At 59.4% G+C, this 27,987-nt stretch overlaps 1 protein-coding gene across 1 annotated transcript; it reads right to left on the reverse strand.

Moving 5' to 3' along the window:
- Window positions 1-8,468: 8,468 nt before the first annotated feature.
- Window positions 8,469-27,844, reverse strand: CDC42EP4 (CDC42 effector protein 4). Its single transcript, XM_059671069.1, has 2 exons — window positions 27,689-27,844; window positions 8,469-11,226 (listed from the first exon to the last, which is right to left on the reverse strand). Exon 2 carries the CDS (start codon window positions 11,121-11,123, stop codon window positions 10,059-10,061), a length of 1,065 nt encoding a protein of 354 aa, XP_059527052.1. The 5' UTR covers window positions 11,124-11,226; window positions 27,689-27,844; the 3' UTR covers window positions 8,469-10,058.
- Window positions 27,845-27,987: the final 143 nt, after the last annotated feature.

Raw genomic sequence — 27,987 nt, forward strand, 5'->3', positions numbered from 1 at the left:
GGCCCCTCACTGGGATCGAGCCCACAGCCTGGGCATGCGCCCTGACCGGGAACTGAACTGTGACCTCCTGGTTCATAGGTTGATGCTCAACCACCGAGCCACGCCAGCCGGGCAAAATCCACGTCTCTTGATGATTTCCTTCTGTGAACACCCGAGGAGCCTCTCTCTATACCAGGACCGGGGACCCCCCCAACAAAGGACTGTGTCCCTGCCCCTCAGGGGCCACCCAGTCAAGGGGGGCACACTCAGCAGCACAATTATACAAGGGGGTGGTTGGCGACAGTGTGATCCTGGTAAGGGGGGCCACCAAGCAGGGGCAGAGAGGGGTGGCAGGGAGGGCTCTCGGGGGAGAGTCTGGTGACAATGGGAGAGAACATTCCAGAACAGGGGCCCGCTCTACCAGGCACTGGGCCATGCAGCAACACACAGGCTGAGGGGACAACCGAGGGTTTAGAGAAAGGCCATGATGGGGACGAGACTGGAGAAGTGAGCAGGACCGGGGCCGGGAGTGCCTTGGAGGACTCGGTTTTTATCAAGGAGGAAGCCAGTGGAGGGACTGGAAAAAGCTGGGAGAGCAGCACTCAGCCCCCTGGGGAAGATCTGTGGGCAGAGGCAGGGGCAGCGGGTACTTAGGGGGTGACAGCTAGTCATCCAGCCCTGGCGAGGCAGCCGAGGTCCTCCCAGCCTGCTGGCCGGAGCCTTCACCGTGAGGGCTGAGGGGGACTCTCCGCAGCGTCCTCCCTCCTCTGGTCAAGGTCTCGCCTCTGCCCGACCTCCGTCCTCCCTCTGTGCCTGGCCAGGTGTGGGGAGGAAGCCTCATGATGGGTGCCCTCCTCCCGAGGGTGCGTCCTGAGAATGACATTCCTGGGTTTTGCTTCTGCAAAATGAATGCCTTCTGTCGTGGGTTGAATTGTTCTCACCACCCCCACCCTCCACCCCCACCCCAAAAGAGAGAGAGTCCAATCCCCACCCCCGTCTGAACGTGACCTTATTTGGCAGTTGGGTCTTTGCAGATGTAGTTAAGGATCTCCAGGTGAGATCACCCTGGAATTAGGGCGAGTCCTAGACGGAGGACAAGAGGGAGAGGTGAGACACCCAGGAGGAGGCGGGTCAGCCGCTGACCGAGGGAGGCCAAGGAAGGCCGGCCAGCGCGGAAGCCAGGAGGGCGGCCTGGGCCGGCTTCTCTCTCAGAGGTTCCAGAAGGAACGCACCCTGCCCACACCCTGATCCCGGACCTCGGGCCTGCAGAACTGAGACAATCAATGCCTGTGGTTTTGAGCCACCACCATTGTGGGCAGCCCCGGGAAGCGAATTCGTCTTCACTTAGACTCAGCTCCAGAGGACCTGGCCCCTTTTACAGACCAGCAAATAGACACAGAGAAGCTGGGTGCCTGCCAAGGTCCCTCAGCTGATTGGTGTCCACTGGGAGGTGCCCTGGTCTCCCACCCCGCAGGCCCTCTGTTCTTGCTCAGACCTGGGGGGCTGTACCCCCTTCTCCCCCCCCCCGTTTACTAGTATATGACCACCTCAGGCTCCCAGGTGAGCCGGCGCCCACTGTCTGGCAATGCCCTGGAGGGGGGCTCCGGGGCATCCCCTCTGGACCCTCACAATCTGCTCTTCTGTGCCCGGAGCTCATCCCAGCCCGGAGCTCATCCCAGCCCTGAGCTCATCCCCGCCCGGTGTCTGCGCTGATTAATGACCTGGTGGCTGCCGAGTGCAGGTGTGGATCGCTGTGCACACGGTGGTGTCAGTTTTAATCACCATCATCATGAGCCTCACATCCACCTCCAGCTGCAGGTTTCCTGAGTCATCACCGGCCCCCTTCCCTTCATAGACGAGCTGCTCTGGAAAGCAGGGGTGCGGGAGCCCTAGAATCCACCGGCCGCCGGGAACTGGCAGAGGCCACTGTGCCCAGCCACCCGGCCTTCATCAACCCCGGCCAGTGCTTTGCTGGGCAGAATGGGGCCCCACCCTCCTTTCCGGTCTCTGTGCGTCCGCCTCACTCCCCACTCCGGCACCCTGAAAGGGTGGCATCGGCCAGGCCCGGTTCAAATCCTGTTGCTAAGTGGCTGTAGGACACCAGGGAGCAGTCCTTCCTCCCAGGAGGACCGTGCTGTGAGGCACCCAGACCGGGTGTGGCCTGTGCTCAAGGCCCCAGGTGTCCTGCCCCAGGTCCCTGACGCCTCCCCTCCTTCAAGGTGGTTGTTCCCAAGGAGCTGTGGACAGGGGTTCCAGGCTGTTGGGATGCTATTGAGGGGGCTGCCCTCCGTCCACTAGGGATGGGCCTGGCAGCTGGGTACCATGGTGTTGGGAGGGGGTGGGGCAGGAGGAGCCCCAGTGACCCACAGCTACTGCCGCTCAGCCCCAGGAGCAATGAGCCAGTGTGTCCTGCTCTCTCCATTGCTCTTGGTGCCCCAGAGGGAAAGAGAGAGAGAGAGAGAGAAACCTGAAGATTCCAATATGCTACCCTCCTGGCTTTGAAGATGGAGGGTGGGGCCATGAGCCAAGGAAAGCGAGTGGCCTCTAAAAGCTGGAGGGGTAAGGGCGCGAGCTCTGCCCTAGAACCGGGAGGGCAGACCCGCTGACACCCCGATCTGGCTCCGTGAGAGCCATTCCGGCCTTCTGACCCCCAGAACCGGGAGATAAGAAATGCCTGCTGCTCGAAGCTAGTAACTTTGTAGCAGAAAGTAACCGTTCGAGGGGCAGTTACACCACACAGTCTGGGAGATGGAGGTGTGTGCAGAGCTGCCACCAGACCACTCCGCTCCCTCCCGCCGGCCTGGGTGTCAAGGAAAGGTCCCTGGGAGGGCGGAGTGAGGCAGAGCTGCGGACAGGCAGAGCGTTGCCACGGCGGTAGGGGACCCTGTTCCCAGCAGAAGCAGCCCGGTCCCCGGGGGAGGCCACTCCTGGTTCTCGGGCAAGTCCGCTGCTGAGAGAGGCGCATGGGGCTGGGAGCTGGCTAGGGAAGGGCCTTGAACCCGAGGCCTTGGGAGTCACTGAAGGAGCAGCCTTTCAGCTTTGGGTCTGATTTGCATTTTAGAAAGAGCCGTCTAGCCCGGCTGGTGTGGCTCAGTGGTTGAGCATTGACCTATGAACTAGGAGGTCACAGGTCGATTCCGGGTCAGGGCACATGCTTGGGTGGCGGCTTGATCCCCCGTAGGGGGCGTGCAAGAGGCAGCCGATGAATGATTCTCTCTCATCATTGATGTTTCTATCACTCTCTCCCTCTCCCTTCCTCTCTGAAATCAATAGAAAACAAAACAAAAAACAGCCCTCTGGCTGCAAACCCGGGGCCACTCTCCACGGAAGGGCAGGAGAAGGGGCTCCAGCAGCGAACAAAAGTGCGGAATCCACACGTGGCTGAAAAACAGCCGCAGGAAAGAGGATCCCACTCTATTCCCCAAGGCCCCGAAGGAGTCTGTGCCGGTAAAATAGAAAAATGTGGAAGGTCCAGATAAGCCACAATCATTAGCTAAGCTCTCATGTCCGTCCCTAGGTCCGGAGGGACGGGCTGTGTCCCTCCTGGAGCGGTGGACCCTGGAGGAGAGGGAGGAGGGTTGCTATGGAACCGGGACCCGCCCCCTGGCCAGGGGACGGTCACGGATGAATTCTTCCAGCCTCAGCCTGGGCGCTCACTTTGATGGATCGAGGGCCGAGGTCACAGGTTTGATCTGCCTTTAGGTCAATGGAGTCTGCAGGAAAAGTTCATTCCATCACCGCAGACTGCCCTCCAGCCTGTTATCGCTAAATGATGCTGGGTCACCGGGCGGAGGGACGCGGACGGAAACACCCTCCGGGCCTTGGCGGTCCGCAGGGAGTCAGTCGATCACAGGGGGTCAGTCGATGGGGCCCATTTTGTGTTCCAAGCCCAGGGGCCGTGGCGGGCAAGCAGAGGGCAGCCCCTCCCGGGCCCCAGCCTGGATGAGCCACCCCCAGCTTGGGGCCGAGGGCGGGGGTGGGGGGGGAGAGTCAGGGGGGTGCAGGGGGAAGCTCCCAGTCCTGACTGTCTCTCCTGTGTTCGTCAAAACCAGAGAGCTGCCCTGGGCCTCGCTTCCCGGCTTGTCTTCGAACTCAGTCTCGGCCACAGATTCCGACCTAGTTGTGCGGCTGCAGACACAGGGGGAGGTGCCCGCTGTCTCAGGCTGGGGGGGGGGGGGGGGCGGACAGTAGCAAACAGCACAGTCCAGGGGTTTCAATCACGGACGCTCATGCCTCACAGCTCCGGGGCCCTGAGTCACTGGCAGATTCCGTTCCTTGGGAGGGGGTGTGGGGGAGGCACCCAATCGATGTGTCTCTCTCACATCGAGGCTTCTCTCTCTCTGTCTCTCCCCCTCCCTTCCGCTCTCTCTAAAATCCAATGGAAAAAATATGCCCGGGTGAGGGTTAACAACACAAATATCTGAAGAAAACACATGAACCTTTAGGTCAAAGGAAAAGTTTTAAAATGTGACATGATTGCACTCACCTTTCTTAGTAACGTGGTTGTAAAATGTCATTTTAATGACTTTCATGGGGGAGGGGGCCCACAAAGGCACAGTGCCCCCCGGGGCCGTGTCTGTCTCATCTGCCGCCTGTGTACTCCCCACCCCCCACACGCCCCCACCCCAGCCTCTCAGAGTGCTTGGCGCAGAGTAGGTGCGCAGTGACTATCTGATGAATCTGTGCAGTAAATTTCTGTTTTCAGAGAATGTAGCCTCAAGCTCTCTGTCCTCAGCCCTGGTTTGGCTGGGGGAGGTGGGGGGGGGGCGGGGGGAGCGGGCGAGGAACCTTGGTTGTAGGAAGTGACATAGAGGCTACGGCATCTTCCAAGACAGCCAGGGGATGACACGGGCCACTCACCGCCCTCCATCCACAGAGAGCAGACCAGGGCCCCGGCCGCCCGCCCTGTCCGCACTTCCCTTGCTCTGACTCAGCACGAGACATAGAAAGCGCCGCCGAGACATAGAAAGCGCCGCCGTGTGGCTATTTCCGAAGAGCACCCTCAGGTAACAATGTCATTGCCTGAAGAGAAGCGCCAGTTTTCTCAATGAAGCAGGTTATTTAAGATGCACGAATACACATCTTCCCCACGATGCACCAATACACATCTTCCCCAAGTATATATGTTTCATAAGACCCCCCCCTTTTTTTTTGGCTTTGAACCCAAAACCCGTGACCTGGAAACATTTTTGTCTTAAATTGGCCCTTATGGTAAAAAAAAAAAAAAAAAATAGGCAGCTCCTCATTCCTGTAAGAGCAGCGGTTTTCAGCAGCCGACAGGACACTTGGGAATGTCCCGGGACATGTTGCATTGACATGACGGGTTGCTAGGAAGCAGCTGGCGTCGAGTGGGAAGCGGCCAGGGATGCTGCTCACCATCCCACAGGGCACAGGCCAGTTCCCGACAAAGGAGAGACGGGGCTCCCAGGGCTGGTAGCGCGGAGGCTGGGGAACCCTGCTCCGGAAGCGTCCACACTGTGTGTCTCGGGCGAGTGACTGGGGGAGGGCTGGGGGCTGGCCCTCTGGAGAGTCGGTTTTATTGATCTGTGTCTTGGCCTCAAGCCTTCGCGTCACGCCGAGCGGAAAGGCAGCCTCTGGGGTTCGGGTGACTGTCTCTTCGACGGCACTGGTGTCCAGGTTGTCGCCTGGAGCCCCCGCCCTGCCCCCTCCAAGGGCCTCCCAGGAGCCCGGCTCTCGCAGACCCAGTGTCAGAAAACACTGAGCTGCCTCTGGGGCCATCGCCAGTCTCACCAGAGGCGGGTTTCCCTTTTCGCTTTGACTGACAGGAAGCTCCGAGCCCAAGTTCCAGCTCGCCTCAGAGAATCGTCGAGGCCCACCCCGGACCAGTTCTCTTCGTCCTCTGCTTGTTGGCTGCAGCCTCGTTCTCCCCTGATCTATTTTTATCCTATTGTGACTTACCCCGTTATGTAAGCGCCTCTAATCCTTTCTGGAACAAAGCGGGGCATCAAATCAAAACAAGCTTCGGAGGAGCCCTGTGGCCTTGAGGGTACCTCTTGAGGGTACGTCTGAAGCTGCCAAAGTCATTTCAGGGTTGGAGCCCTGCTGGAAGGGAAGGCCGCTCTCCGGCCGCCCCCCCCACCCCCGCCCCTCCAGGCCCCTCGTGGCCCCTCCTGGCCCCTCCCGGGAGTCTCATCTCGAACAACAGCTCAGTGAGTTAGAGCAACAGGTTTCAGAGGCAGCGCCACCAACACCCATCTGCCTGCAAATACCTTCCCTCTCCCCAAAATGTTCCTTCCAGCCTCCCATCTGGCTGCTGGCAGGCGGCCCCGGGGCCCAGAGGAGACTGCACAGGGGAAGCAGACAGACAAGGCCCTGTTTTTATTCCTCACTGTCCGCTCCTGCACCTTCTGTGGGAGTCGGGCCCTTTGGGAAGCTGTGTGTGAAGGCTGAGTGAGCCAGGGAGGGGTGGGGAGAGCAGCAAACACCTGAAAAGGTCACCCCACCCACCCCGCCCCCCTGGCCACCCCCACGACTACCACACGCCCGGCCCTGTGAGCAGCTGCGCCCCATACTATCCACCGGCTCAAAGCCAGCCCGGTCCCTTTCGCAATCTCCGCTCAGCTCACTCATGGGACTTCGGCCGGCGCCTTCTTCTCCCGATCTCTGTAAAACAGAGATGGGGCCGGCCTGGTGAGCGAGACTCAGTGGCTGAGCTGAGCATCGACCTATGAACCAGGAGGTCATGGTTCGATTCCCCGTTCGATTCCCGGTCGGGGCATGTGCCTGGGTTGCAGGCTTGATCCTAGTGTGAAGCATGCAGGAGGCAGCTGATCAAAGATTCTCTCTCATCATTGATGTTTCTCTCTCTCTCTCTCGCCTTCTCCTTTCCTCTGAGATCAATAACAAAATATTTTTTAAAAAACGGAGGTTTTGAACCTGACCCTGAGGTTTGAAGATGCTGAGAACCCCCTACCTTCGTGTGCTGATCCTCCATTCGTTTTTGTCCACATTCTCTGGGGACATGGCCACCCTGGTGAAGAGGAGGGGGTGGCTGGGTGTGTGCTGCTGAAGGTGTGGGTCTAGTGAGGTCTCTCCCCAGGCCCCTGGGGCGCCCTGAGTGGCTGGCATTTCTCCATCAAGTCAGTAAGCAGGCCTGGGGCTCGGGGCGACTGGCTTGCTTCTCCCAGACCCTCGGGAGCCCTGCGCCAGTGGCTGCCGGTGGAATGGGGGTTTACACTGTCTGGGAGCACAGCCCCCCCTCACCTGCCTGGGCCCCCTCGGCCCTGCATTCGCCTCTGCAAGGGCCTAGAGCTAGGCTGCAGCGCCCAGGGGATGTGCTGGGCTGGGGATGTGCCCCAGTACCCCCGCCCCCAGGGCCACCACACGTCCGCTCCTGACTCCTGCCTCCGTCTCAGCCGCGTCCCTCATTAGCTCTAATGAGCCAGACTAGGGACATGGGAACATTTTAATTGTGCTTCTCACCGCTTCCCAGGACGAGGATGAGTGCCGCCCGTTTCTCTGTGGACGCCAGCGAGAGGGACAGGGTTTCCAGGGGCTCAGCCCCACAGGCCCCACATGGAGGGGCGTGCGAGGGGCATCAGCTGGCAGAGCCAGCCCTGCCCAAGCTGACTCCTCCTCTCAGAGGTGCCAGGGCGGAGGGGAAGGTGGGTGCCAGTGCCAGGAAGGGAAGGTGGTGAGGCAGGTGGGTGGGGGAGTCACCGGGTCCCCACCCAGGGCAGACACACCCCTGACCTCACTTTCCCGAGTGATGGAGCTTCCAGGCGCCTGAGTGATGAGGCCAATGTGTTTATTGAATATATTTTTATTGATTTTAGGGAAGAAGGGAGAGGGCAGAGAGATAGAAACATCAATGATGAGAGAGAAGCACTGATGGCTGCCTCCTGCACGCCCCCGACTGGGGATAGAGAGCCTGCAACCCGGGCATGGGCCCGACCGGGAACCGAACCGTGACCTCCTGGTTCATAGGTCAGCGCTCAACCACTGGGCCACGCCAGCCGGGCGCACACGCGCGTTTTGAACCAGCCACGTCCTGACTCCATGACGTGGTGATCGGAGAGCGTGGCCGCCCGGGCTCTCAGCACATAGAATGGGGGCACCGGCGTCTACCTCCTGGGCCCAGAGGCTGAAGGAGAACCCGCCGCCTCTAGGTTGATTCTCCAGGTCCAAGGGTAAAGGGCACCCGCTGTGTCCTGGTGGCGACACATCCCATGTGTGTGGGCCCCTGGGGCTTGCGAGAACACAGCCTCCCTCGTGCCAACACCAGGCCGGGGACCATGTCTGCAGCCTCGCCCTGTGGGAGCAGCAGGACCCCCGGTAACAGGCGAGGACACTGGGGCACAAAGCGGCGAAGTGCCCAAGGGCCCCCAAAGGCCCAGAGCCCCTGAGGCCTGCCCAGGCCCCAAAGGCGCTGCGAGAAGCCACCTCAGGCCCCCGAGGACCCCTCCCTCACCCCTACCCACCCACAACCTGAAATAAGCCCTCCCAGAAACAGAGATGAACACCAGACATGCTATAGGGCTTTTTTATTGTTGCCTCGCTGTTTTAACAATTTCATGAAAAAAATATACAGTTCAGAATCTGGGACGGACCACCATCTGGATGGGGCTCAGGGGCAGCCGGGGGAGTGGAGGGGGGCTGCACTACTGGAAACCAAGCACCCACAGGGCACTGGGATCAGGAACAAGTTAGTGTCTGAGTCAGGATCTGGCAGAAAATGGGAGGCTGGAGCGGCCACGCCCACCCGCCCCGGCTGGATCCCGTGGCAGCCAGCCCCGCCCCCACTGGCTGCCAGGGGACAGAGGCGGTGGGTCAGCCTGTTCCCAGGACAGAAAAGCCATCATCAGTTAACCCTGGGACTCACACCCAGGCTCCTACGCAATCCCCTTGAGCAGGGTTAGAGGACATCGGCTGACATCTGCAATTCAGAGGAACAACAAATAACTTTTTAATATAAGCATGTTCCGTATGGCAAGGGGGCATGCTTATACCGAAAAACTATCCTTTTGTTTTGTTGCTAAATCTGGCCACCCTGCTACCTCTACCCGCAGGGCCCTTGCCCCAGCAGCTGGCAAGAGGCCTGGGAAAGGAAGAAGTCGTCAGGGGGGAGGGGGGAGAAGAGGGAATAACTCAGTCCAAAAAAAAAAAGCATTTATCTCCCCCCCCCAGGAATGATATATTACTTTAAAAAAAGTCATTTTTCAGAAATATTCTAACACACTGGACGCCTTCCGCTGTTAACAGCTATGGGTGGAGGGGGACTTGCACGCAGACACGCACCCCATACCGTTCTAGGTAAAGTTCGGAAGCACCGAGTAAAGTGTCTGAAAGGATGTTCCCTCTGATGGCAGATCTGTCGCTGCTCCTGAAGCTGCTCCGGGGAGACGGCACCCACCAAGGAAGAGCGAACAAGAAACCCAGGGAGCTGCGCGGCCGCCACAGTCTGTCCTCGGGCAAGGCCCCGCCCCCCAAATTCAAGAAGCCCAGGGCTTCAGCTCCCCACCCTGTCCTCCTCCCCGGGAAGGGGCAGCGGTTAGTGTTCAGGGCTGTCAGTCCGGCTTTACTCCAAGGGCTCCGGGCTTCCTGTGCTGGGGCAGGCGGGGGAGGGAGGGGCCGGGACGCGTGCCCACCCCATGCCTCCCGTGACACACATTTACCGGGGGAAGTCACTGTCAGGCCACAGCAGAGCTGGGGGGGGGGGGAGGGGGAGGGGGAGGGGGGTGGTAGGAGAGCTGTGTCCTTAGCCCTGGCCAAAGGTCGCAGCTGAGCCGACCTGCCCGGCTGCAGGCGGCAGGCGGGAACTCAGGTGGACATCTGGCAGTCATCTGAGGCCAACGGGGAGGAAAGGAAACGGATTCCTGCTGTAAGAACACAGCCCCGTCCCCTCCTACGGAGCTCAGGGAGGCCGGGCTGTGGGGCAACGTCAGGCACCAGGGCCAGCTCCCCAAGTCCTCCACGGGCCCCAGGCTCGGCCAGCGCCCCTCATCCCTGAGGCCCAGGGTCTGTAGCAGGAGCCGGGCTCTTGGCTGCCCCTGGACGGGAAGGGGGTGGGCTGGAGGCAGGGAGACGGGGCCAAGAGCGGGGAGCCACCTCGGCCGGCCTCACACTCGGATCTCATCCTCCTCCTCCTCATCCATGAAGGAGAACTCCTTGTCGGGCTGCCTGGGGAGAGCGGCCCGGGCCCCCTCCGGCCCCCGGAAGGCGGGGCTGCGCTCCTCCAGGACGCTCGAGGTGCAGCTGGACAGGGAGCTGCTGTCCCGCGTGGTGTGGCTGCCCATGCTGCGGGCGGAGCCGGGACTGGGGGCGGCCGCCGCCCACCCCTCGTCCTGCAGAGCCTGGGGCTGCGGGGGCGAGTCCTGGCTGGCCTTGCCTTCCCGTCTGGCCGGGAGAGGGGCCCCCGACCCAGAAAGGGGAACCTTGGGGAGACTGCCCGGCTCCTCGTCGCCGTGGTAACCGCCATCCTCTTCCTCCGGATCCCACTCCTCCTTGTTCATGATGCTCAGGACGTCGCCCAGCATGGAGGGCCCCAGGTCAATGTGGAAGGACATGATGGACTCCGCGTGCTTCAGCCCGAAGCCGGCCTTGGGCATGACGGGCAGGTCCGTCAGGTCCCCGAAGGCCCGCTCGTCCAGGAGGGGGTCGAGGGAGTGGGGGGAGGTGGCCCCGTTCGGCCGCCCGGGCACCTCCTCCACACGGGCCGCCTCCGGGTCACCCTCCCCAACGCTGGCCCTCTTCACGGGGCTGGACGACAGGCTCTTGGGCAGCTTGCCGGCGCCCCTCTCCGCGGCCTCCTTCTCGTTCAGCTGGGGCAGGGACATGGCGTTCTTGACAAACAGGGCCGAGTCCCGCAGCGAGCCCAGCATGTCCCTCTGCTCGCGGTCCCCCCGGGTCACCGACTGCGACCGCTTGCTGCCCCGGAACTTCCGGGACAGGAGGCCGCGTTTGGAGGACGAGGTGGACGCCTGCTCGTCCAGGGACTCGCCCTCCAGCTCCCCAGCCTTGCTGTTGAGGAAGGAGGTGTCCCCGAAGGCGTCCCCCGCCCGGCCCACGTGCATCGTGTGGCGGAAGTCGCCCAGCGGCGCGCTGATCATCTCGGCCGTGAGGTCCGCGCGGGAACGGCGCTTGGAGTGCACGGAGCTGGACACCAGCTGCTTGAGGATGGGCATCGTGCCCGAGGGGGGGAGGCAGGGCCTCCGAGGCTGCAGGTGAGGCTGGCGTCAGATGTGAGGTCCGGCGGGTGGAGGGGGCGATGGGGAAGGGCTCATGGAGCTGCAAGAAGAGAACAGCAGGAGAGGGTTAACCTGGGCTGGCCTCCTGCACAAAAGCCCATCTGCCAGCCCCGGGGCTGTTATTCAAACCCCAGCTCCCACCCAAAAGAAACAATAGGACAGGAGCCAGCAATCAAAGCTATAACCCCGCCCTCTTTCTTCACCCACAGGTTCTCAGGGGCGGGGACTGCTGTTTGCAAAGCTGTTTGGAGTTCAAGGAGCCGCAGACACACATTCCCTGAAACCTGAGAGAGAGAGAGAGAAAGAGGGAGAGAGAGAGAGAGAGAGAGAGAGAGAGAGAGCTTTCTTCCAAAGGACTATACTGGCCCCCGCCTTCCACACCTCCGCCCAGGCCCAGCCAGGATGCTGCCAGGGCCAACAGGACTGCATTTAAGGAGGTGGAGGTGCAGCCCCGAGGTCACAAAGCAGTGAAGGAAACTCGGCTCCTCTGAGCAGCGCGTCTGGAGACACGCGGGAAGTTCTTCCTGCTGCCTGACCTCGATCCCTGTGAAGTCAGTGGACACCTCAACCTGAGTCACCGTCCTCAGAGGAGGGAGAGGACAGGACAGGCCCCAGGGCGCTGCTGCCTGGCACCTCAACCCACGTGGGCGGCCCGGCTCACTTTCTGAATCAGAATTGGGGTGGGGTTGGCTGCAGGATTCACAGAACCAGCTCCCCAGCCTTGCAGTCCTTGCTGGGTGTCCCTCAGAGGAGGATCCCGCCTGCGATGTCTCCATCGTGGGGCCCAAGCTCTTTGTCAAGGATCCACCCTCTGCCCCTGGGGGAGATCAAGACTGGGAGACTCTCTCCCGATTTCTTTAATCACTAGGGGTGCAAGGAGGTGGGGACCTCAGATGACCCAGCTCCCTGGGATTTGTGGAATGGCAAAGGGCCGCCTGAAAGCATGAGGCATCACCCAGGCAGCTCCTGGCAAGGGTCAAGTTCAAGTTCAGTGTTGGAGCCAAACGGACCCCTTTCCCTCAGGAGGGACCTGCCCCAAATGCTAAACCCAACAGCATAGGACCGAGCAGGGTGGGGAGAGATCGGCGCAGGGACTTAGCAAAATATGTGGGTGAGAGGGGGTTCTGGGTCACCAGTCCTGCTAAGAGCACCGTTCTCAACAGCACCCTCATTGCAGGCCCATCCTTCCCCCGTGCCAAGTTCAACCCGTGGGTGCCCACCCGAAATTCTCCCTCCCTCCCAGCCCCCGCTACTTCCCCCAAGCTGGGCCACCGCATCCCACCTGCCCCGACATCAGCCCAGCAGGCCTCCCTGCTGCTCGTGTCCCTTTCTAGTCCATTAGCTAAAACAAAACCCTATCGGACTCCCCAGGGCAGATGCCCTGGTCCAGCATCGTCGCTGCATCCCTACTCGATGCCACCGCTCGCTGCTCCCCTATGCCCGCACTCTGCCCCGGCCCTCTCCTGGGCTCCAGGACTGGACACACGCAGTCCCCGCTGGGATACCATCACCGGGCTCACCCAGCATCCTTCAGGGCTCCGCCAAGACACCCCTTCTGGGAGATCGCCCTTAGCCAGGTAGAGAGTCCTGCCCGCCTCCTCTCCTTCCATCCCCCCTTCCCCGGCAGCAGGCACGTTACACTGTCCCACCCGCTGGCCGGCCGGACTGCAACCCCCCCCTGGGCTGGGAGCTTCCAGAGGGTTCCGACAGGCCTGCTCACCGCCGGATCCCACCTTCCAGTGCAGCGGTCGCCAACCGGTGGTCCACGGGCCACTGGTGGTCCTTGAGGTCCGAAAGGCTGGTGCCCGCTGTTCCAGTGCATGACACAGCTGGCCTCAAACACCTCCCCTCCCCAGCCCGAATGTCTCCCTTTCGCCTTCTCGAGGCCAAGGACAGTGCTGGCTTCGCTTCCGCCGACAGCCCGGCTCCAGGCTCCCGGCCTGACCTCTCTGTGTCCTCTAACCCTATCCCACGCTCTCCTCCGGGCCCAGCTGCTGAGGCCAGTCTCATGGCTCCCCCCTCCAGCAAGTGCCCCTCCTCCCCACAGGCAGTCACACTGCTCCTCACTCCAGCAAAGTTCTCCAGGCCCCAGGGCAGCCCTGCCGCCAGCACAGGGGACCTGGCCGGCTCGGAGCCAGGTGAGGACCGTGCCGGAAGGCCTTGGCATGACCCACCATGCCGGGCAGCTCTCCCTCCTCGCTCTCTTCTTCCTCCTACCCAACCCCAGGAAAAGCAGCTTCTCCTACCCTACCCTGCACCCTCCTGCTGCCCGCGCCCTGGGACCTGGCCTCTCAACAATTAGCCGGGAGCAGCCAGACCAGGGACTGGCAGACACTTTCTTTCTTTTTTTTAAAAACCACCCCAAAACGGATTCTCTTTTTTTTTCCTTTAATGTATTTTTATTGATTCCAGAGAGGAAGGGTGAGGGAGAGAGAGATAGAAACATCAATGATGAGAGCGTCATTGATGGGCTGCCTCCTGCAAGCCCCCCACTGGGGATCGAGCCCATAACCCTTGACCGGAATCGGACCTGGGACCTTTCAGATCCCAGGTCAACGCTCTATCCACTGAGCCAAACTGGCGGGGCTGGCAGACATTTTCTACGGAGGGCCGGACAGTCGAGATTTCCGCTCTGCGCCTGAAAGCGTCTTCGCCGTAGCTATGCACTGTCTTTGCAGTAGGAAAGCAGCATCGGACTCCATGTGAACGAACGGGTGTGGCTGCGTCCCAATAAAACTTCATTTCCCAAGACAAGCGGCGGGCCGGATTTGGCCTGTGGGCCATAGTTGGCTGACCCCCTAGATCAGACACATGAAGGGCACTGGCCGTGGGCTCCTCCCCTCACCACTGCTCCGGGCCCAGAGCTCTTCCCACGTGCTCCAGGCCTCCGGGAGGTAGCGTCCCTGGTCATCTGCCAATACCCAAGGAGCAGCCCTCCCCACTTCCGGCTGGGGAGGGCGGAGTCCGGAGAAGGGAGGGGCCCGGCTGCTCCCTGGAGAAAGTTCTAGTCTAACCCTGGAGCAGATCTGGCCAGTGGAGCCCCATCATTCCTTGTGGCGGGGCTGTCCTGTACGTGGTAGGATGTTAAGCAACATCCCAGGCCGAGACCCATCAGATGCCAATTGCATCGCTTCCCCAGCCGTGACAACCAAAACGCCCCCAGAAAGGCCAGGTGTCCCCTGGGGGGCAGCATCACCCCTGGTCTAAGAACTGCTGCCCGGAAGTGAGGACACGCAGGTGAAAAAAAAAAAGCCGGTGAACAAAGGTGAACAAACAGGAAGAGAAAAAGAGGGGGAGGGGCGGGAGGGGACATAAAGAGCCAGACTGGTGCGAACAGGGACATGACGCCCAGAGTCCCTCAAGGGTTTCGACATATGGGCAGGAATCCCCAGGCCCAGAAAGCAACTTGCAGCCTGTGGTTTCCGATCTCAAGTGCTTGTTAGAGAACAAAAGGGAAACCGCAGGCCCAGCTGCCCAGGGCTCAGCGGGATGACGCGGACCCTGTGGCCACCCACAGGGATCGGGTGCCCCGGCCACACGGCCACAGGACAGGGGGTCTCCTCGGAGCACACCCTCCCGGCAGGGCTATGCAGCGGAGTGACGGGTCCGCAGGGAAACCCCTAGACCAGCCCCTGCAGGGCCCGACACCCCAAGAAGGCAGAGACAGGTCTGGCCTCTCTGGGGGCGGGCACGAGGCCCTGCGACTTGTGCAAAACCAGCCATCTTCCATATCCAGCATGAAAAGGTCCCGAGAGGTGGGGCCCAGCTGGTCCCACAGCCCAGTGAGGAGGGGCTGCAGGACCTACTAGTCCCAGGGAGGGGCTGGGGCTCTGTGACCCTAGAGCTGGAGAGCAGACTGGACAGGCCAGGCTTGAGGGCTGGTGGGAACTCATGGGGCTGTTTTAGGCCCCCGAGTGACGACTTCATCCTAAGCTTCTAACACAGCGGTTCTCAACCTGTGGGTCGCGACCCCTTTGGCGGTCAAATGACCCTTTCATAGGGGCCGCCCAAGACCACCCTGCCTATCAGATATTTACATGACGATTCATAACAGTAGCAACATTACAGTGATGAAGTAGCAACGAAAATAATGTTATGGTTGGGTCACAGCATGAGGAACTGTATTTAAAGGGCCAGAAGGTTGAGAACCACTGCTCTAACAGAAGGATGTGAGGGTGAGATGAACACAGGTTCAAATATAAGCAGGTGGCCCGGGCCAGGCCTGGGGCCAAGTTCAGGAGGCCCGGTGCCCTCCCGCCCCCACAAGGGGCGCTGCCAAGGGAGCCGTGGCTCCGGGAGGGGGTGTGGCTCAGTGCTGTGACTCAGCTCTGGGGAAGTGGCTGAAATGGGCCTCAGAGGCCAGGGCGGCCACTCCCCAGGGCCGGTCCTGGGCAGGACACCCCCACCCACCCCGGAAGCCACATCCCACTCTCCTGGCGGTGACCACAGCTCTCCGCCTCTCCCGGCCTCTGGTGGAACCAGATTCCTCTACCCTCGGCCCCACTGACCACAGAACATTCCTTCAAGGCAGAAGCAACTGAAGGCCAGGCCCCCTGGTTGGTCCACTCAGCCCACACCCTGGGCTCAGCTCCGCTCCAATCCCATCCTGGGGCCAGAGACTCCCCCCGGTCTTCCCATCAGCTTGTCCTACAGCCACTAGGCACACAGCAGGCCAAGTTCCGGGCAGGGGCCTGTCCCTGGCAGCCTGGCCCGCGCAGGAGGTAGTCCTGGGGCCGCCAAGCAGGCCTCCCACTCTCCAGCTGACCCGCAGCTCACCCCGGAACACACAGGACACATGCTGCACACCCACTGCCTGCCCAGTCCCCTCCACAGGTTCCCGGCTGTTCCAACCCTCCACCCGATACCAGCACCTGGCAGCGTGGCTGGACAGAAGGGGCCTCGGGCACAGCGTCATTCGTGGCTCAGAATGACCACAGGAGGCTTCATTCATTACTCTCTCTCTCTCTTTTTTAAAAAAGATGTTTGTATTGATTTCAGAGAGGGAGAGGAAGGGAGAGGAACATCAATTGGCTGCCTCCTGCACGCCCCCTACTGGGTATTGAGCCCACAACCCTCGAATGTGCCCTGACGGGGAATGGAACCATGACCTCCCGGCTCATAGGTCAAGCCACACCGGCTGGGCCATTCATTACTCTGTCTCTGCCTCGCTCTTTCCCACTCCCTCTCTCATTCACTGCATACCCATCCATTTTCCCACACTCCTCTGGGCCCTGCAGACACAGCAGTGAAACAGGGTTGGCCACACCCCTGCCCTCCCCAAACAGAGTGTGTGTGTGTGTGTGTGGGGGGGTGGGGGGTAGAGAGCCAGGCTGTAAACAGGCAAACAGAACGGCACCTCGCAGTCCTCACTGTCCAGACGGAAACAAGGAGATGGAGCGTGGGTGAGAGTTGGGGGGCTGGGGGCCCCTCTGATGAAGGGGCACCTGTGAGCTGAGAACAGAAGGATGAGAGGAACCGAGGCTCGTCGAGAACATTCGGTGGGAGGAACAGCAGAGGCAAAGGCTCCGGAGTGGGAGCAAGCTGGTGACGTTTGAGGAACAGACTGAAAACCCAGGGCCCAGGGACCCAGGGCCTGCCCTTCTGTAAGCCAGGTAGGCGCCTGGATGGAGGGCTGGGCCACACGGCTGGTAACCAGCAGCAGTTTCTAAGCGGGCAGGTCATCCAGGCTGCTGCTTCTTCTTTTTACATATATTTTATTGGCTTCGGAGAGCAAGGGAGAGGGAGAGGGAAACAGAAACATCAGTGACGAGAGAGAATCACTGACTGGCTGCCTCCTGCACGCCCCACACTGGGGACCGAGCCTGCACCCCGGGCATGTGCCCTGACCGGGAATCGAACCGCGACCTCCTGGTTCAGAGGTCGACGCTCAGCCACTGAGCCACGGCAGCCGGGCCAGGGTACTTTTTGAAGGCAGAGACACCGGGAGCTGCGAGGGCCCAGATGGAGGAGGAGAGAAAGGACAGAATCAAAGGGGACCCCGGCGCCCTTTTCCAGGGGCGGGTCTCGCCTGGTGGGCCATGGACCTTTCTCTCTGGGACAACCAACACGCCACCACCAGGTGGAACTTAACTCTGCCAGAACGGGGAGGCACTCTGCTACCAGGTCTGTCAGCTGGAACAAAAGGGGGTTGTGCAAGACACTGGGTGACACCCGCCACGGCTCTAAGAGGCTAGGGACTCGGCTCTTGTCGCCAGGGGAAGAGCCGGTGCTTCCTGGAAAGCTCAGCAGCCTTATCCTGCGAAGATAAGAAGTCCCCGGCAGGCGGAAGAGTGTTTTATTCCACCAGTGACAGGCCCGATGGCCGACGGGAACGGCAGGCGGTGTGACGCCCTGGCCCACAGAACCACCTCTCGCCCTCGCGGGGGCCCCGTGGGGCTGTGCTGAGCTTCTGGCGGACTTTAGTGTTCTGCAGAATGTTTAGCTCCTCCACATGCTCCACCCAAAACCCTAGAGTTTGAAAGTTTCTGTTTGCATTTGAGCCCAAACAGCCACAATTAAAAAAAAAAAGCTCAGGACGGGAAACGATCACCACTATTATCGAGCCCGTGCCACCGTGCATCTACCCGTGTCAGTGTCTCCTTAAAACACTGGGTGCGGAGCGACCACACGCTCAGAGACGGAGAGACGAAACTAAGGGACTTGCCCTAGGCCAGTGATGGCGAACCTATGACACGCGTGTCAGAGGTGACACGCGAACTCATTTTTTTTGGTTGATTTTTCTTTGTTAAATGGCATGTAAATATACAAAATAAATATCAAGAATATAAGTCTTTGTTTTACTATGGTTACAAATATCAAAAAATTTCTATATGTGACACGGCACCAGAGTTAAGTGAGGGTTTTTCAAAATGCTGACATGCTGAGCTCAAAAGGTTCGCCATCATTGCCCTAGGTCATGGACTGATGCCAGGACTGTGTTCCCACACCAGGGCGCTAGCCAGGCAAATAGCCACAGCATATAAACAACCTGGAACACGTAATTCACGCGTGTATAAACATACGTCTACAAGTACACATGCATACGTTTGTTTTTACAGGTTATTTGTGTCTATTGTCACGCCACGCATCGGAGAATACGGCTTAGTCTCCCCCTTTTCAGGACCACCCCATGCAAGGCGACGTCTTTTGAGTTCTGGTGTTTCCTGCCCGCATCCCAGTGGATTTTCGTGCACACCCCTAAGGCTGTCCATTACAGCATGCACCGTGTCAGGGGAAAACAGGGGGCCGAGGACTCCGCCGAAAGAACTCACTGCCCAACAACTGCATCCTGATGCCTGAGCCGCCTCAACGGAGCAGGAGATGAGATGACTATCCACCCCCACCCCGGAGACTGGCGCATTTCCAGTGACACTGAAGCTCTAAGCTGGAGGCCAGCCTCCCCCACAGGCAACCCGAGGTGGGATGCTATCCCAGAGGCTGTGGGTGGGTGAAGGCTCTACTTCTGCGGCTTCTACAGCCTCAGCTCAGGCCTCCGGACGGCTGCAGGGAGCAGAGGAAAGGAGAAAGGGCGGGGGTCACACAGGACAGCCAGCGCCCCCATGCTGCAGACCACCTGGCCGAGCGCAGAAGCAGCTGCCCACCAGGCAGTGCTGGGACATCGTAAATGCATGCCCCCACTTTCCAGGAAGGGAAACTGAGGCTCAGACAGGGCGATTTCCGTCACTCGTTCCCACAGCTACGAAACAATAATTTGGACCCATTTCTGTTGGCCCTTGAAACACATCATTTTCTGTAGGAGGTCACCCCGCTCTGGCCACAGCTGAGAACGTGCACACAGAGGGAGGGGGTGCTCCAGGCTCCGATGGGCCCCTCCTGGCCTGGATCTCATTCCAGCTTCCTGCTCTGAGGAGCCTCTCCGCCCTGAGGCAGCAGCCTGGGCTTCCCCACATGGTTAGGAGCGGGCTTGGCCCGAGGCCACACTTCCAATGTTTTCCATGCCTGTCCCGCTCCAGCTGCCAGCCTTGGTACTTCCACCTGCCAAGAAGACCAAAACCCTAACCCAAACGCTCTCCCGAAAATCTCCCAACCCCGGGGGCCCCATGCGTGCTCCACCCTCCCCGCCTGCCTGCCAACCCAGACCTGGCCCGTTGGCACAGGGGTGCCACTGGCGAGTCACACACTCTGGCACATCCCACTTCCTGGAGATAAATAAACATTCTCTGCTCCGTCGGTCCCTCTTCCTGGAAGAAAAGGAAAGTGAACGAGGCCCTGGTTTCACTACCTGCTTCCCACTGCAGCTCACACTCATTCCCTGGCAGGGCTGCTGGGAGGCAGGAGACAGGAGTGTGACTGGGGAGGGGCGTGGCCTGTCCCAGGTAATCACGGCACCAGGCTCTTGCCGGGCAGGGCTCCGAGGGTGCACTGCACATGGAAGAAAGAAACAGTCCAGGCCAGACCTTCTCAGCGACTTCCACTCTCTGCTGCCTCTCTAGAGGTTATTAAATAATTTATTCCTTCTGTCCGATATGGCAGCCCCAGCCTCACGTGGCTAAAGAGCACTCGAAAGGTGGCCGGTCCAAATTGACACGTGCCGAAGGGTACACACAGACTTATACTAAAAGGAGAATGTGAAACAGCTCATTCACATTTTTATATTGATTACACGTTAAGATGATAATATCTATAATAATAAAAGTATAATATGCTAATTAGACCAGGTGGCCGACCATCTGGGCGAAGCCGGGGCTGCGAGGGCCGAGCCCCCTTGCACGAATTTCATGCGTCGCGCCTCTAGTTTGGACTATAATGGGTTACATAAAATGTTGGTCACCTAATTTGTTTTACTTTTTATGTAGCTATTAAGAATGTCAGCTCCCCAGGGGGCTCACACGATCCTTCTATTGCAGAGTGGCGATTTAGACATTTCCCCCTTTTATGGGACAAGCAGTGCTTCCCCCTGTAGGTGAATAAATAAAGCCAACCATTGTTTACATTTGGGTGAAAATATGAACATGTTAGTAAATCATGTTACGGTATTGGAAATTAAATCCTAATGGCCTAAATTTTACATCCAGTGGGCCCCGGGTGAATGCCAGGCTGTTTCGTTTTTGTTTGAACTCTGTAACAACAATCCTTCCAGCTAAGTCTGCTCAAGTCCTTAACGATTTCCGGAGGGTGCATACTTCCAAGTGAGTAGAATTACTTTGGCTTCTTCTTGCTGACTTGTTCTCCAGAAGGTTTTACCAAGCTACAGTCTCACTAACAGGGGATGAACACAATCACCGCCACCCTCACTTGTAATCTGCATTTCTTTGTTTACTAATGAGGGTAATGAGCACTTTAAAAATTGATTTTAGAGAGAGAGAAAAATATCTACGCGCGCGCGCCGAGAGAGAGATACATAGATACGTTGCCTCCCTATGTGCCCTGACCGGGGATCGAACCTGCAACCTTTTGGTGTACAGGATGATGCTCCAACCATCTGAGCCACACCGGCCAGGGCAAGCTACTTCCATTTTGACCGTCATATTTTGCAAAGATGTTGCAAATTTATCACCCACCCACTCACAGATGGTGATGTGGCTGTTTTCGTTCCCAGAGAGCGCTTATTAATGTTTGCATAGTCAAATCTGTTTTATGGTCTCTGGCTTTAATATCTTGAAGCAAAGACATGCCCACTCCCAACTTTATGAAAATATTCACTTCGAAAACTGTCAGGCAATTTAAAACTACTCAGAAAAACAAATCTAGAATGTAGTACACCAAACTAGAGAGGCCTGTGGCTTGTAAGATTGTGGGTGGTTTTAAAATAAAAAAAATTAAAATGTAACAAAAAGTAATGTTACCGATTCTTTACTGAATTGTTACGTGAGTTAAGTATCGGATGTGAAATTCTTTTATCTAGTAGGGTAATATCCTACCTTTAATGTTTTCCTAAAATTTTCTGGGCTTTGCTATTCCAGATGGACTTTAGAAACATGTTAAGTTCCAAAAGGAATCCTGATGGGATTACATTGGAATTGAAAGGAAACAATAAATTACCTTGGGAAGAACAGGCCTTAGCACAACATCAAGTCCTCATATCCATCTATTCAGACATTCTCCATTAAACTTTGTGGGTTTTTCTCCTCCGAGTCTTACACGTTTCTTGTCATGTTTATTCTGGGTTATTTTATGGTCTCTTGTTGTGAATGGGTTTTGCATCCTCCCCTTAGCTTTCAACCTTTCTTTTTAATCCTCCCCCGAGGAGGGAGGTTGAGGGAGAGAGAAAGGGAAACATTGATCGGCTGCCTCCCACACGCACCCTGACCGGGAATCGAACCCGTGACCTTTCCGTGTACCAAACAGGACGACACTCCAACCTAGCCACCCAAGCCAGGGCCCTAATCAACTTGATGATTAGATGGCTTTGCATCCTCTGCAACTAATAGTAACTCTGCCCCCTCCATTCCTCATCAGCAAATTGTTCTATTTGCTACAATTGCAAATACAATGTTGAATAATACCACTGACTCGGGACATCTCTAGAGGTTCAGGCATTTGCCGTGATAATCTAACCTCATTCTTCAGGACAGCAGCCACGAGCCACACGGGCTGTTGGGTACCTGAAGTGTAGCTAGTGAGACTACGGAACTCAATAGTTTATATTACTTAATTCTACTTATTTTAAATGTAAAAATTGATGCTTGACTTAGTACATGGAAATCCCAAGTATGTCTAAAACAGCTCGAGTATGTGAATCTACTTTTTCAACGGTACATTTTAGGAGCTCCAAGTTCTGATTGCCTATGAAATTGAGCATCCAAATTGAGACGCGCTATGGGTATAAAATACACACTGGATGTGGAAGCCTTTGTATGAAGACATAATGTAAACTATCTCATTAATATTTTTCTGATTACATGGTGCAATGACAATACTTTGGATGCACGCGGCTAAGTACCACATTCAAGTTAACCTCCCCTGTCGGTAGTTCTTAACGTGAGAAATGAGAGCTGTGGAGTAGCACCTCCCGGAGGGGCTCTGATAGCTACCCAGACGGGGTGCGGAGGAACCCCCTCTGGGAAATGGCATCCTGGACCCTTCCCGTGGACCCCGGGCGGACACGCGCTCCCCGCGCCCCCCGCGGAAGTATGAGAAAGGGAAGGAAGTCACTGAGCTTTGACTCTGCGCCTTATGATGATAGACTGCCTTAAAAAAGTTCGCAAGGGATACCCTGTCTTCGCATTGGAAAGACTTCAGCTCATACAGTCTTCCAAACAATCCCCCGGAGTTCTTACCATCACTCCCATCCTGCACACGCACACAAGGAAACTGAGGCTTAGCGTTCAGGGATCTGCCCACGTCACAGGGCTGCTGAGGGCAGAGCAGGAGGAGTCCAGGTTGCCTGATTCAGGAGGGTCACTGCATTGGGCCCAGGCCTCTGAGGTCCGATGGAGGTTACGGATGCATGAACACCCACAGGACGCATAGTTTTGCATAGAATTTCAGGTTAAAATCTCTCTGGTCTGGTCACCCCATCCCCCACCATTCCAGGGAAAGTACAGATAAGTCCTGGGAAATACAGATCGCCCTTCCCCCCTCAGGGAACCCCTCCAGGGCTGGGAATGGGCCTCTCCCCCCACTGTTCCTTCACCCTTGTCCCTGCATCCACCTCCCTCCTCACCCCAGAGCCCTGGCTCGGAAGGGAAGGGAAGGGAAGGGAAGGGAAAGGAGTGAGCAGTGACCTAGGAGTGACAGGAAGCGACAAATCAGAAGTCAAGCCAATGAAGAGCCAGTGACTCAAGGACATTTGCAACTTTGCTTGTTTACAGGCTCTTCCTGGAGAGGCATTCTCCCCGCCTTCCTTCCCTCCCACCCCCAACCACCACCAAGCCCGCCCCAACACAGGCCACCAGAGGGACAGCCAGGAAAGGGGAAGGCCTACTGCCTCCCAGTCCCCTCGCAGCTGGGTCTCCCTCCTCTGGGCGTGGCCAGGCTCCCCCTCCTGCCCAGGGCCTCAGGAGGAAGCAGCTGGGCTTGAAATCGGATCTGCCAGGCCCGGTTGGTTTCACTTCGCTTCTCAGGGCTCAGCTGAGGAGTCGCGACTAAAAGGACACTCTGGGGACTCCAGGGGGGCTGGGCGACCTGCACTCTCTCCAGAGAGGGCAGCAAATCTGGCAGGTCTTGGTCCAGCCAGAGCATACAAGGGGGCAGGGGTTGGGGGTTGAAGAGCAGGAACCCCCGGAGCCAGACTCCCCGGGTTACTGGAGCTGGCTCAGCCCCTTTGGGCAAGATGCCTCCGTTTCCTCACCAGCTTTCAAAGTGACTGGTGACATTATGAATGCCGGAGCCTTAGTGTGAGGATTAAATAAGCTAATGTATGCCGAGCCCTCAGCACCCCGGTGCATAAGGCTATGCTGCTGGACGGCACTTTCTCCGCCGCTGCCCTGCGTCTACCCCTTGAAAAGTAGGAGAAAAATTCCAGCATCTCCAGGGACGCTCTGGCCATTGTCACTCCCCTAAGGACACGCTATTAACCTGGGTCACACACTTCCACTGCTGCCTGAGGACACTAAGCAAAAGTCTCCAGGGCTGACCCTTTCCACATCCATGGGGGTCCCTAGGATGCACTGTGGGGGAGAGGGGTGCTCCAAGCTTCTGGAGCCCAGGTGCAGACTGCAGCCCCCTCTGGCTTCCCTCCCCCCCTCTTCACCTGTCACCTGCCAGGACGCAGGGCAATGCAGGGGCCCATTCTCAAAGGCAGGACTGAAACTCTGACTTCAGTTTGACCCGGATAAATGAGGTGGAGGTGAGAAGAAGAGTTCTCCTCCATAGCTCAGGATTTTGGGGGGCCCATGGGTGCTACTACCAGCAACAAATAATACACAAAACCTCAGCACGCTCAACCCCCCCCAAAAAATACAGCCTTGTCCTCTGGACCTAACCAGGTTCTCACTACAGGTGCCCGTAAGTTGTACTGCCAGCCCTCGGGGTTCTCTGTGCTCTCAGCCTCTCTACCCCCGTCATTTGAGCATGAACCCCATGGGGAAGGGGGACACCAGTCCCCTTTGGATGCTGCAGGACCTACGCAACATTTTTTTTATTTTTAAAATATATTTTTATTGATTTCAGAGAGGAAGGGAGAGGGAGAGATAGAAACACCAACGATGAGAATCATTGAGGGGCTGCCTCTTGCACGCCCCTACTGGGGATCGCGCGCGCCACCTGGGCATGTGCCCTTGACCATAATCGAACCCAGGACCTTCCAGTCCGCAGGCCGATGCTCTATCCACTGAGCCAAACCAGCTAGGGCCCTGGGCAACATTTTAGGGAACGGCTGGTGGAGACCACCAGGGCCCTATTCCCAGCAAAGGAGGGCTCGGATGCCAGGGCTGCTACCGGGCCTGGAGCCCCGAGTGCAAGCTGGCCGGGTCTGGGGGAGCCTCCGGTGCTCCTCACCGGAAGGAGGCCCAAGGCTCCCCAAGAGGCGTTTTTCAAGCTGTGGCTCGGGGAATGTGGGAGACCAATGGCTAAGCTTCCTTCCGAAGGCGCTGCAAGCGGAGAAGGGACACATCCGACCACGCACTCAAGTCCCTGTGCCGAGCGGGCCTGGGGGGAGAACTGGCCGGATCTAGCCTTCAGGGTCTGGTTCCTCGTCCCAAGGTCAGAGAAGAGCCTTCCGGTACACAGGTCAGGAGACCTGAGTGGGGTCAGTGTTCTCGGCTTCCAGGGCACAGTTGCTCAACCCCGTCCCTCCCTCCCTCCGCCCAAGCCTTATCTCTGGCATCAGCCCAGATCCTGTTCTTCCAAGGGACAGACTCCTCCCTCCCCCACCGGGGACAAGCTCCTCGGAGCTCGCTCGTGGGAAGTCCGGCCAAGGAGCTGGAGTCACTGCCCAGCAGCAGTCCTGGGCGCTCTGGCCTGGGAGCCTCCAGTCCCAACCAACCCAAGGGGGGGGGGAGAGGGAGGGAGGGAGGGAGGGAGGGAGAGAGGGAGAGAGAGAGAGAGAGAGAGAGAGAGAGAGAGAGAGAGAGAGAGAGGCTGCTAACACCTTGCCTGCCACACCTAGGCACAGCCTGTCCCGGCCACAGAAATCAGCCAACCACTCAAAAGTGGAGGGAGGAGGTAGGACTCCCTGAGCCAGAGCCAAGCCCAGGCCCTTCTGGGAAAGCTCCCAACACGTGTCCAGAGGGTCTTAGATCCTCTCCTCCCAGATCAACTTCTGCCTGTGTTCCCTCTGCCCCGTTTTGTAGATAAGACTCATCTGCGTGGGCCTCCTGGCTGGGTCTGGACATCAGCACCAGTAAATGAGTGTGGGAGAGAATGTGGGGAAAAGGGCGGAAATCCCAGAAAAGGGAGGAAATCTCAGAAAACGGAAGGCACGCTCCAAGGGGAGGCCGCAGCTAGCAGAGGACAGGAGCACACGGCGGTCAGTGGCCAGGGCCTGTACACTCAGAGGTATCAGAGGGGCTGGGACTCCCTCAAACCGCCACCTCCTGGGAGCAGGCTCATTTTTTCATACTGACCCCCGCCCCCAACCCTCGAAAGACAGGAGAAGGAGCTTGGGTACCTCCCAAGATGTCCTGAACCCCTGTTGTGGGAAGGAGCAGCTGCCCTCAAGGAGGAGGGCAGGGGTGAAGTCCAAGTTGGGAGGAGATAAACCACTCTAATCTGCTGGTCACATGCTGTTCACAGGGCAGCGGATGAAAGCTGGAACCCCAGGGCACCCCCGGACTCGGGGCACACTCACAGCGGGGGTCCTGGCTACCCCACGAGGACAGAGCCTCACCAGGGGCCTGCAGATGCCTCGTTTATTGTTTCAGGAACCCTGAGACCAGGGAGAGGTCTGGCTGGGCCCTGCCCTGGCCCCACAAACTCCCCTTTTGGGGGGGATCCACAGCGCAGCTCCCCCTTCCTTTGTGCCCTGTTCTTTGTTCTCTTAAAATCCAGTCCACCCTGGCGGTGGTCCCCTCCTCCACCCCAGCCTCAGAAAGGGGCGGAGGGAGGCGCGGGGAGTTATTAGAAACCCAGACTGTGCAAAGTTGCTTTGCGGGAGGCCCTCCTGCAACGGCCGCTCATTGTTTACGGGGCTGAATGGGGAGGGCTCGCTCTGGTCCAGATGGCTGCCGGGGGCGAGGATGAGGGGCAGTCTCCCCTAGCACCCCAAACCCCCTAGAGAGGAGAGGGGCTTCACAGCTCAGGGACCCTGTCTCCATTCAAAGGCGCAGACACCAGGGCGAAGAATGGGCACCGTGGCCGCCAGCGGAGGCCGTGGGAGCCGGTCAGATTGCAAGCGGTGACAACCAGAAAAGAAAAAGCATTGTGTTCCCCCTCCATTCTCCCAGGGAGAGAAAGAAAAGTTCCAGAGCCCGCGCTGCCGTCTCTCATCGGGAAACACAGGGAATCTGGTTTGAGTTAGCGGAGGGCACCCCTCCCCCCGGCCCGGCCGGGTCTCACGCACACCCCAGGCTCCGGCTGGGTCCTCTCCCAGGAAGCTCGCCCAGCCTCAGCCCCCCGCCCCCGGCTCCCACCCGGCGCTCTGGGCCGGGGGTAGTCACGGGCGGCGGCCCAGCACGCAGGGCAGCCGGTGGGGGGCGCCCCGAGGGCAGGGGACCGTTTTTTGTCCCCCCGGCGGGGGGCGCTCCAGGGAGGGGGCGGAGCCAGAGACGCCCCCTCGCAGCTCCTGCGCCCCCAGCCGGAGATTAAGTCATTAGCCACCCGCCCCGGGCCCGCGGCCTCGCCAGGAGCGCTGGGCCCCGGGAGCAGCCGGCGTGCGGGTCGCTCGCGGAGCGCCCTCCCAGGCTCCCGAGGGCCGCCCGCGCGGCCCAGCCCCACCCCGCCGGCCTCTCCCGCCTAGGCTTCCCGGCTTTTCCGAGGAGGCTGGCGGGGCGCATCGGGCGGGGAAGGAAGGGCTCGTCGGGGGCGGGGGGAGGCGGGAGAGTGTCTCGGCCATTCCCTTCCAGGCAGCTCCTTCCCCCCTTGCCCAGGCCGGTGGCACAGGCCGGCGTGCGCTGCAGTGTGTGTACGGTTAGAGCGCGCGCACGCCTCCGCCACGGCCGGCGGATGATCCGGCTTTTTATTCATGGAGAACTCGGCGCACACACACGCCCCCCTCGGGGAGACCGCAGGCTGCGCGCGGCGACGCTGGTGCCAACACACACCCCGCGCCCGGGCAGGGGGTGCCCTTAACGCGCGGGCCCCCGTCCCACCGCACCCCCATCCCCACCCCACCCCAGCAGCGCTCCGGCCGGGCCGGGGAGCCCCAATCTGGGGAGAGGAAATCGCCCGGCTCTCCGCCACCCCGCCTTCCCCCCCAAACCCCGCTCTCCTCGGACACAGGGAGCCAGACTCCCGCCCCGGCCTCGGCCCCGGCCCAGCCGCCCACGGACGGGCGCGGTGAGACGCAGCGGCGCGGAGGAGGGGGTCTCGGCGCCCTGGTCCCCGCCCCACGCCCCCTATCGCGGCTTTCTCGATCCTTTCTGTCCCCCAGGAGGCGCGCGCCCCCCACGCCGAACGCACCGGGACCCCGCAGGGCGCAGGTGTCGGCCACAGTCGCCTACCTGAGTCCCCGGAGAAGCGAGCGCGGGGCGGGCTCCGCCGGGCTGTCCGCTGGGTGGGCTCCGCGAGGCGCGGGGACAGCCAGCCCATGTCCGCGCCCGCGTCGGTTTCGCTCCCTCCCCGGCTTCCAGGGCCGTAGCCGCGGGGACACGCCCCTTCCAGGCTCCGCCCGCCTCCGCCCCGCACCCTCCGCGCGGGCGCCGCCGCAGCCAATGGCCTTTGGGAACCTCAGCGCAGCCGCTCGGCCTCCGCGGTTCAAATCTGCGAGCCTGAGACTTTCCGAGCTCGAGTGGGGCGGCCC

The sequence above is a fragment of the Myotis daubentonii genome, chromosome 16 (genome assembly GCF_963259705.1).
Source record: "Myotis daubentonii chromosome 16, mMyoDau2.1, whole genome shotgun sequence".
In the NCBI taxonomy this organism is placed as follows: domain Eukaryota; kingdom Metazoa; phylum Chordata; class Mammalia; order Chiroptera; family Vespertilionidae; genus Myotis; species Myotis daubentonii.

Coding starts and splice junctions, on each gene's coding strand:
- CDC42EP4 (XM_059671069.1), bottom strand. CDS start 11,123: ATGCCCATCCTCAAGCAGCTGGTGTCCAGCTCCGTGCACTCCAAGCGC.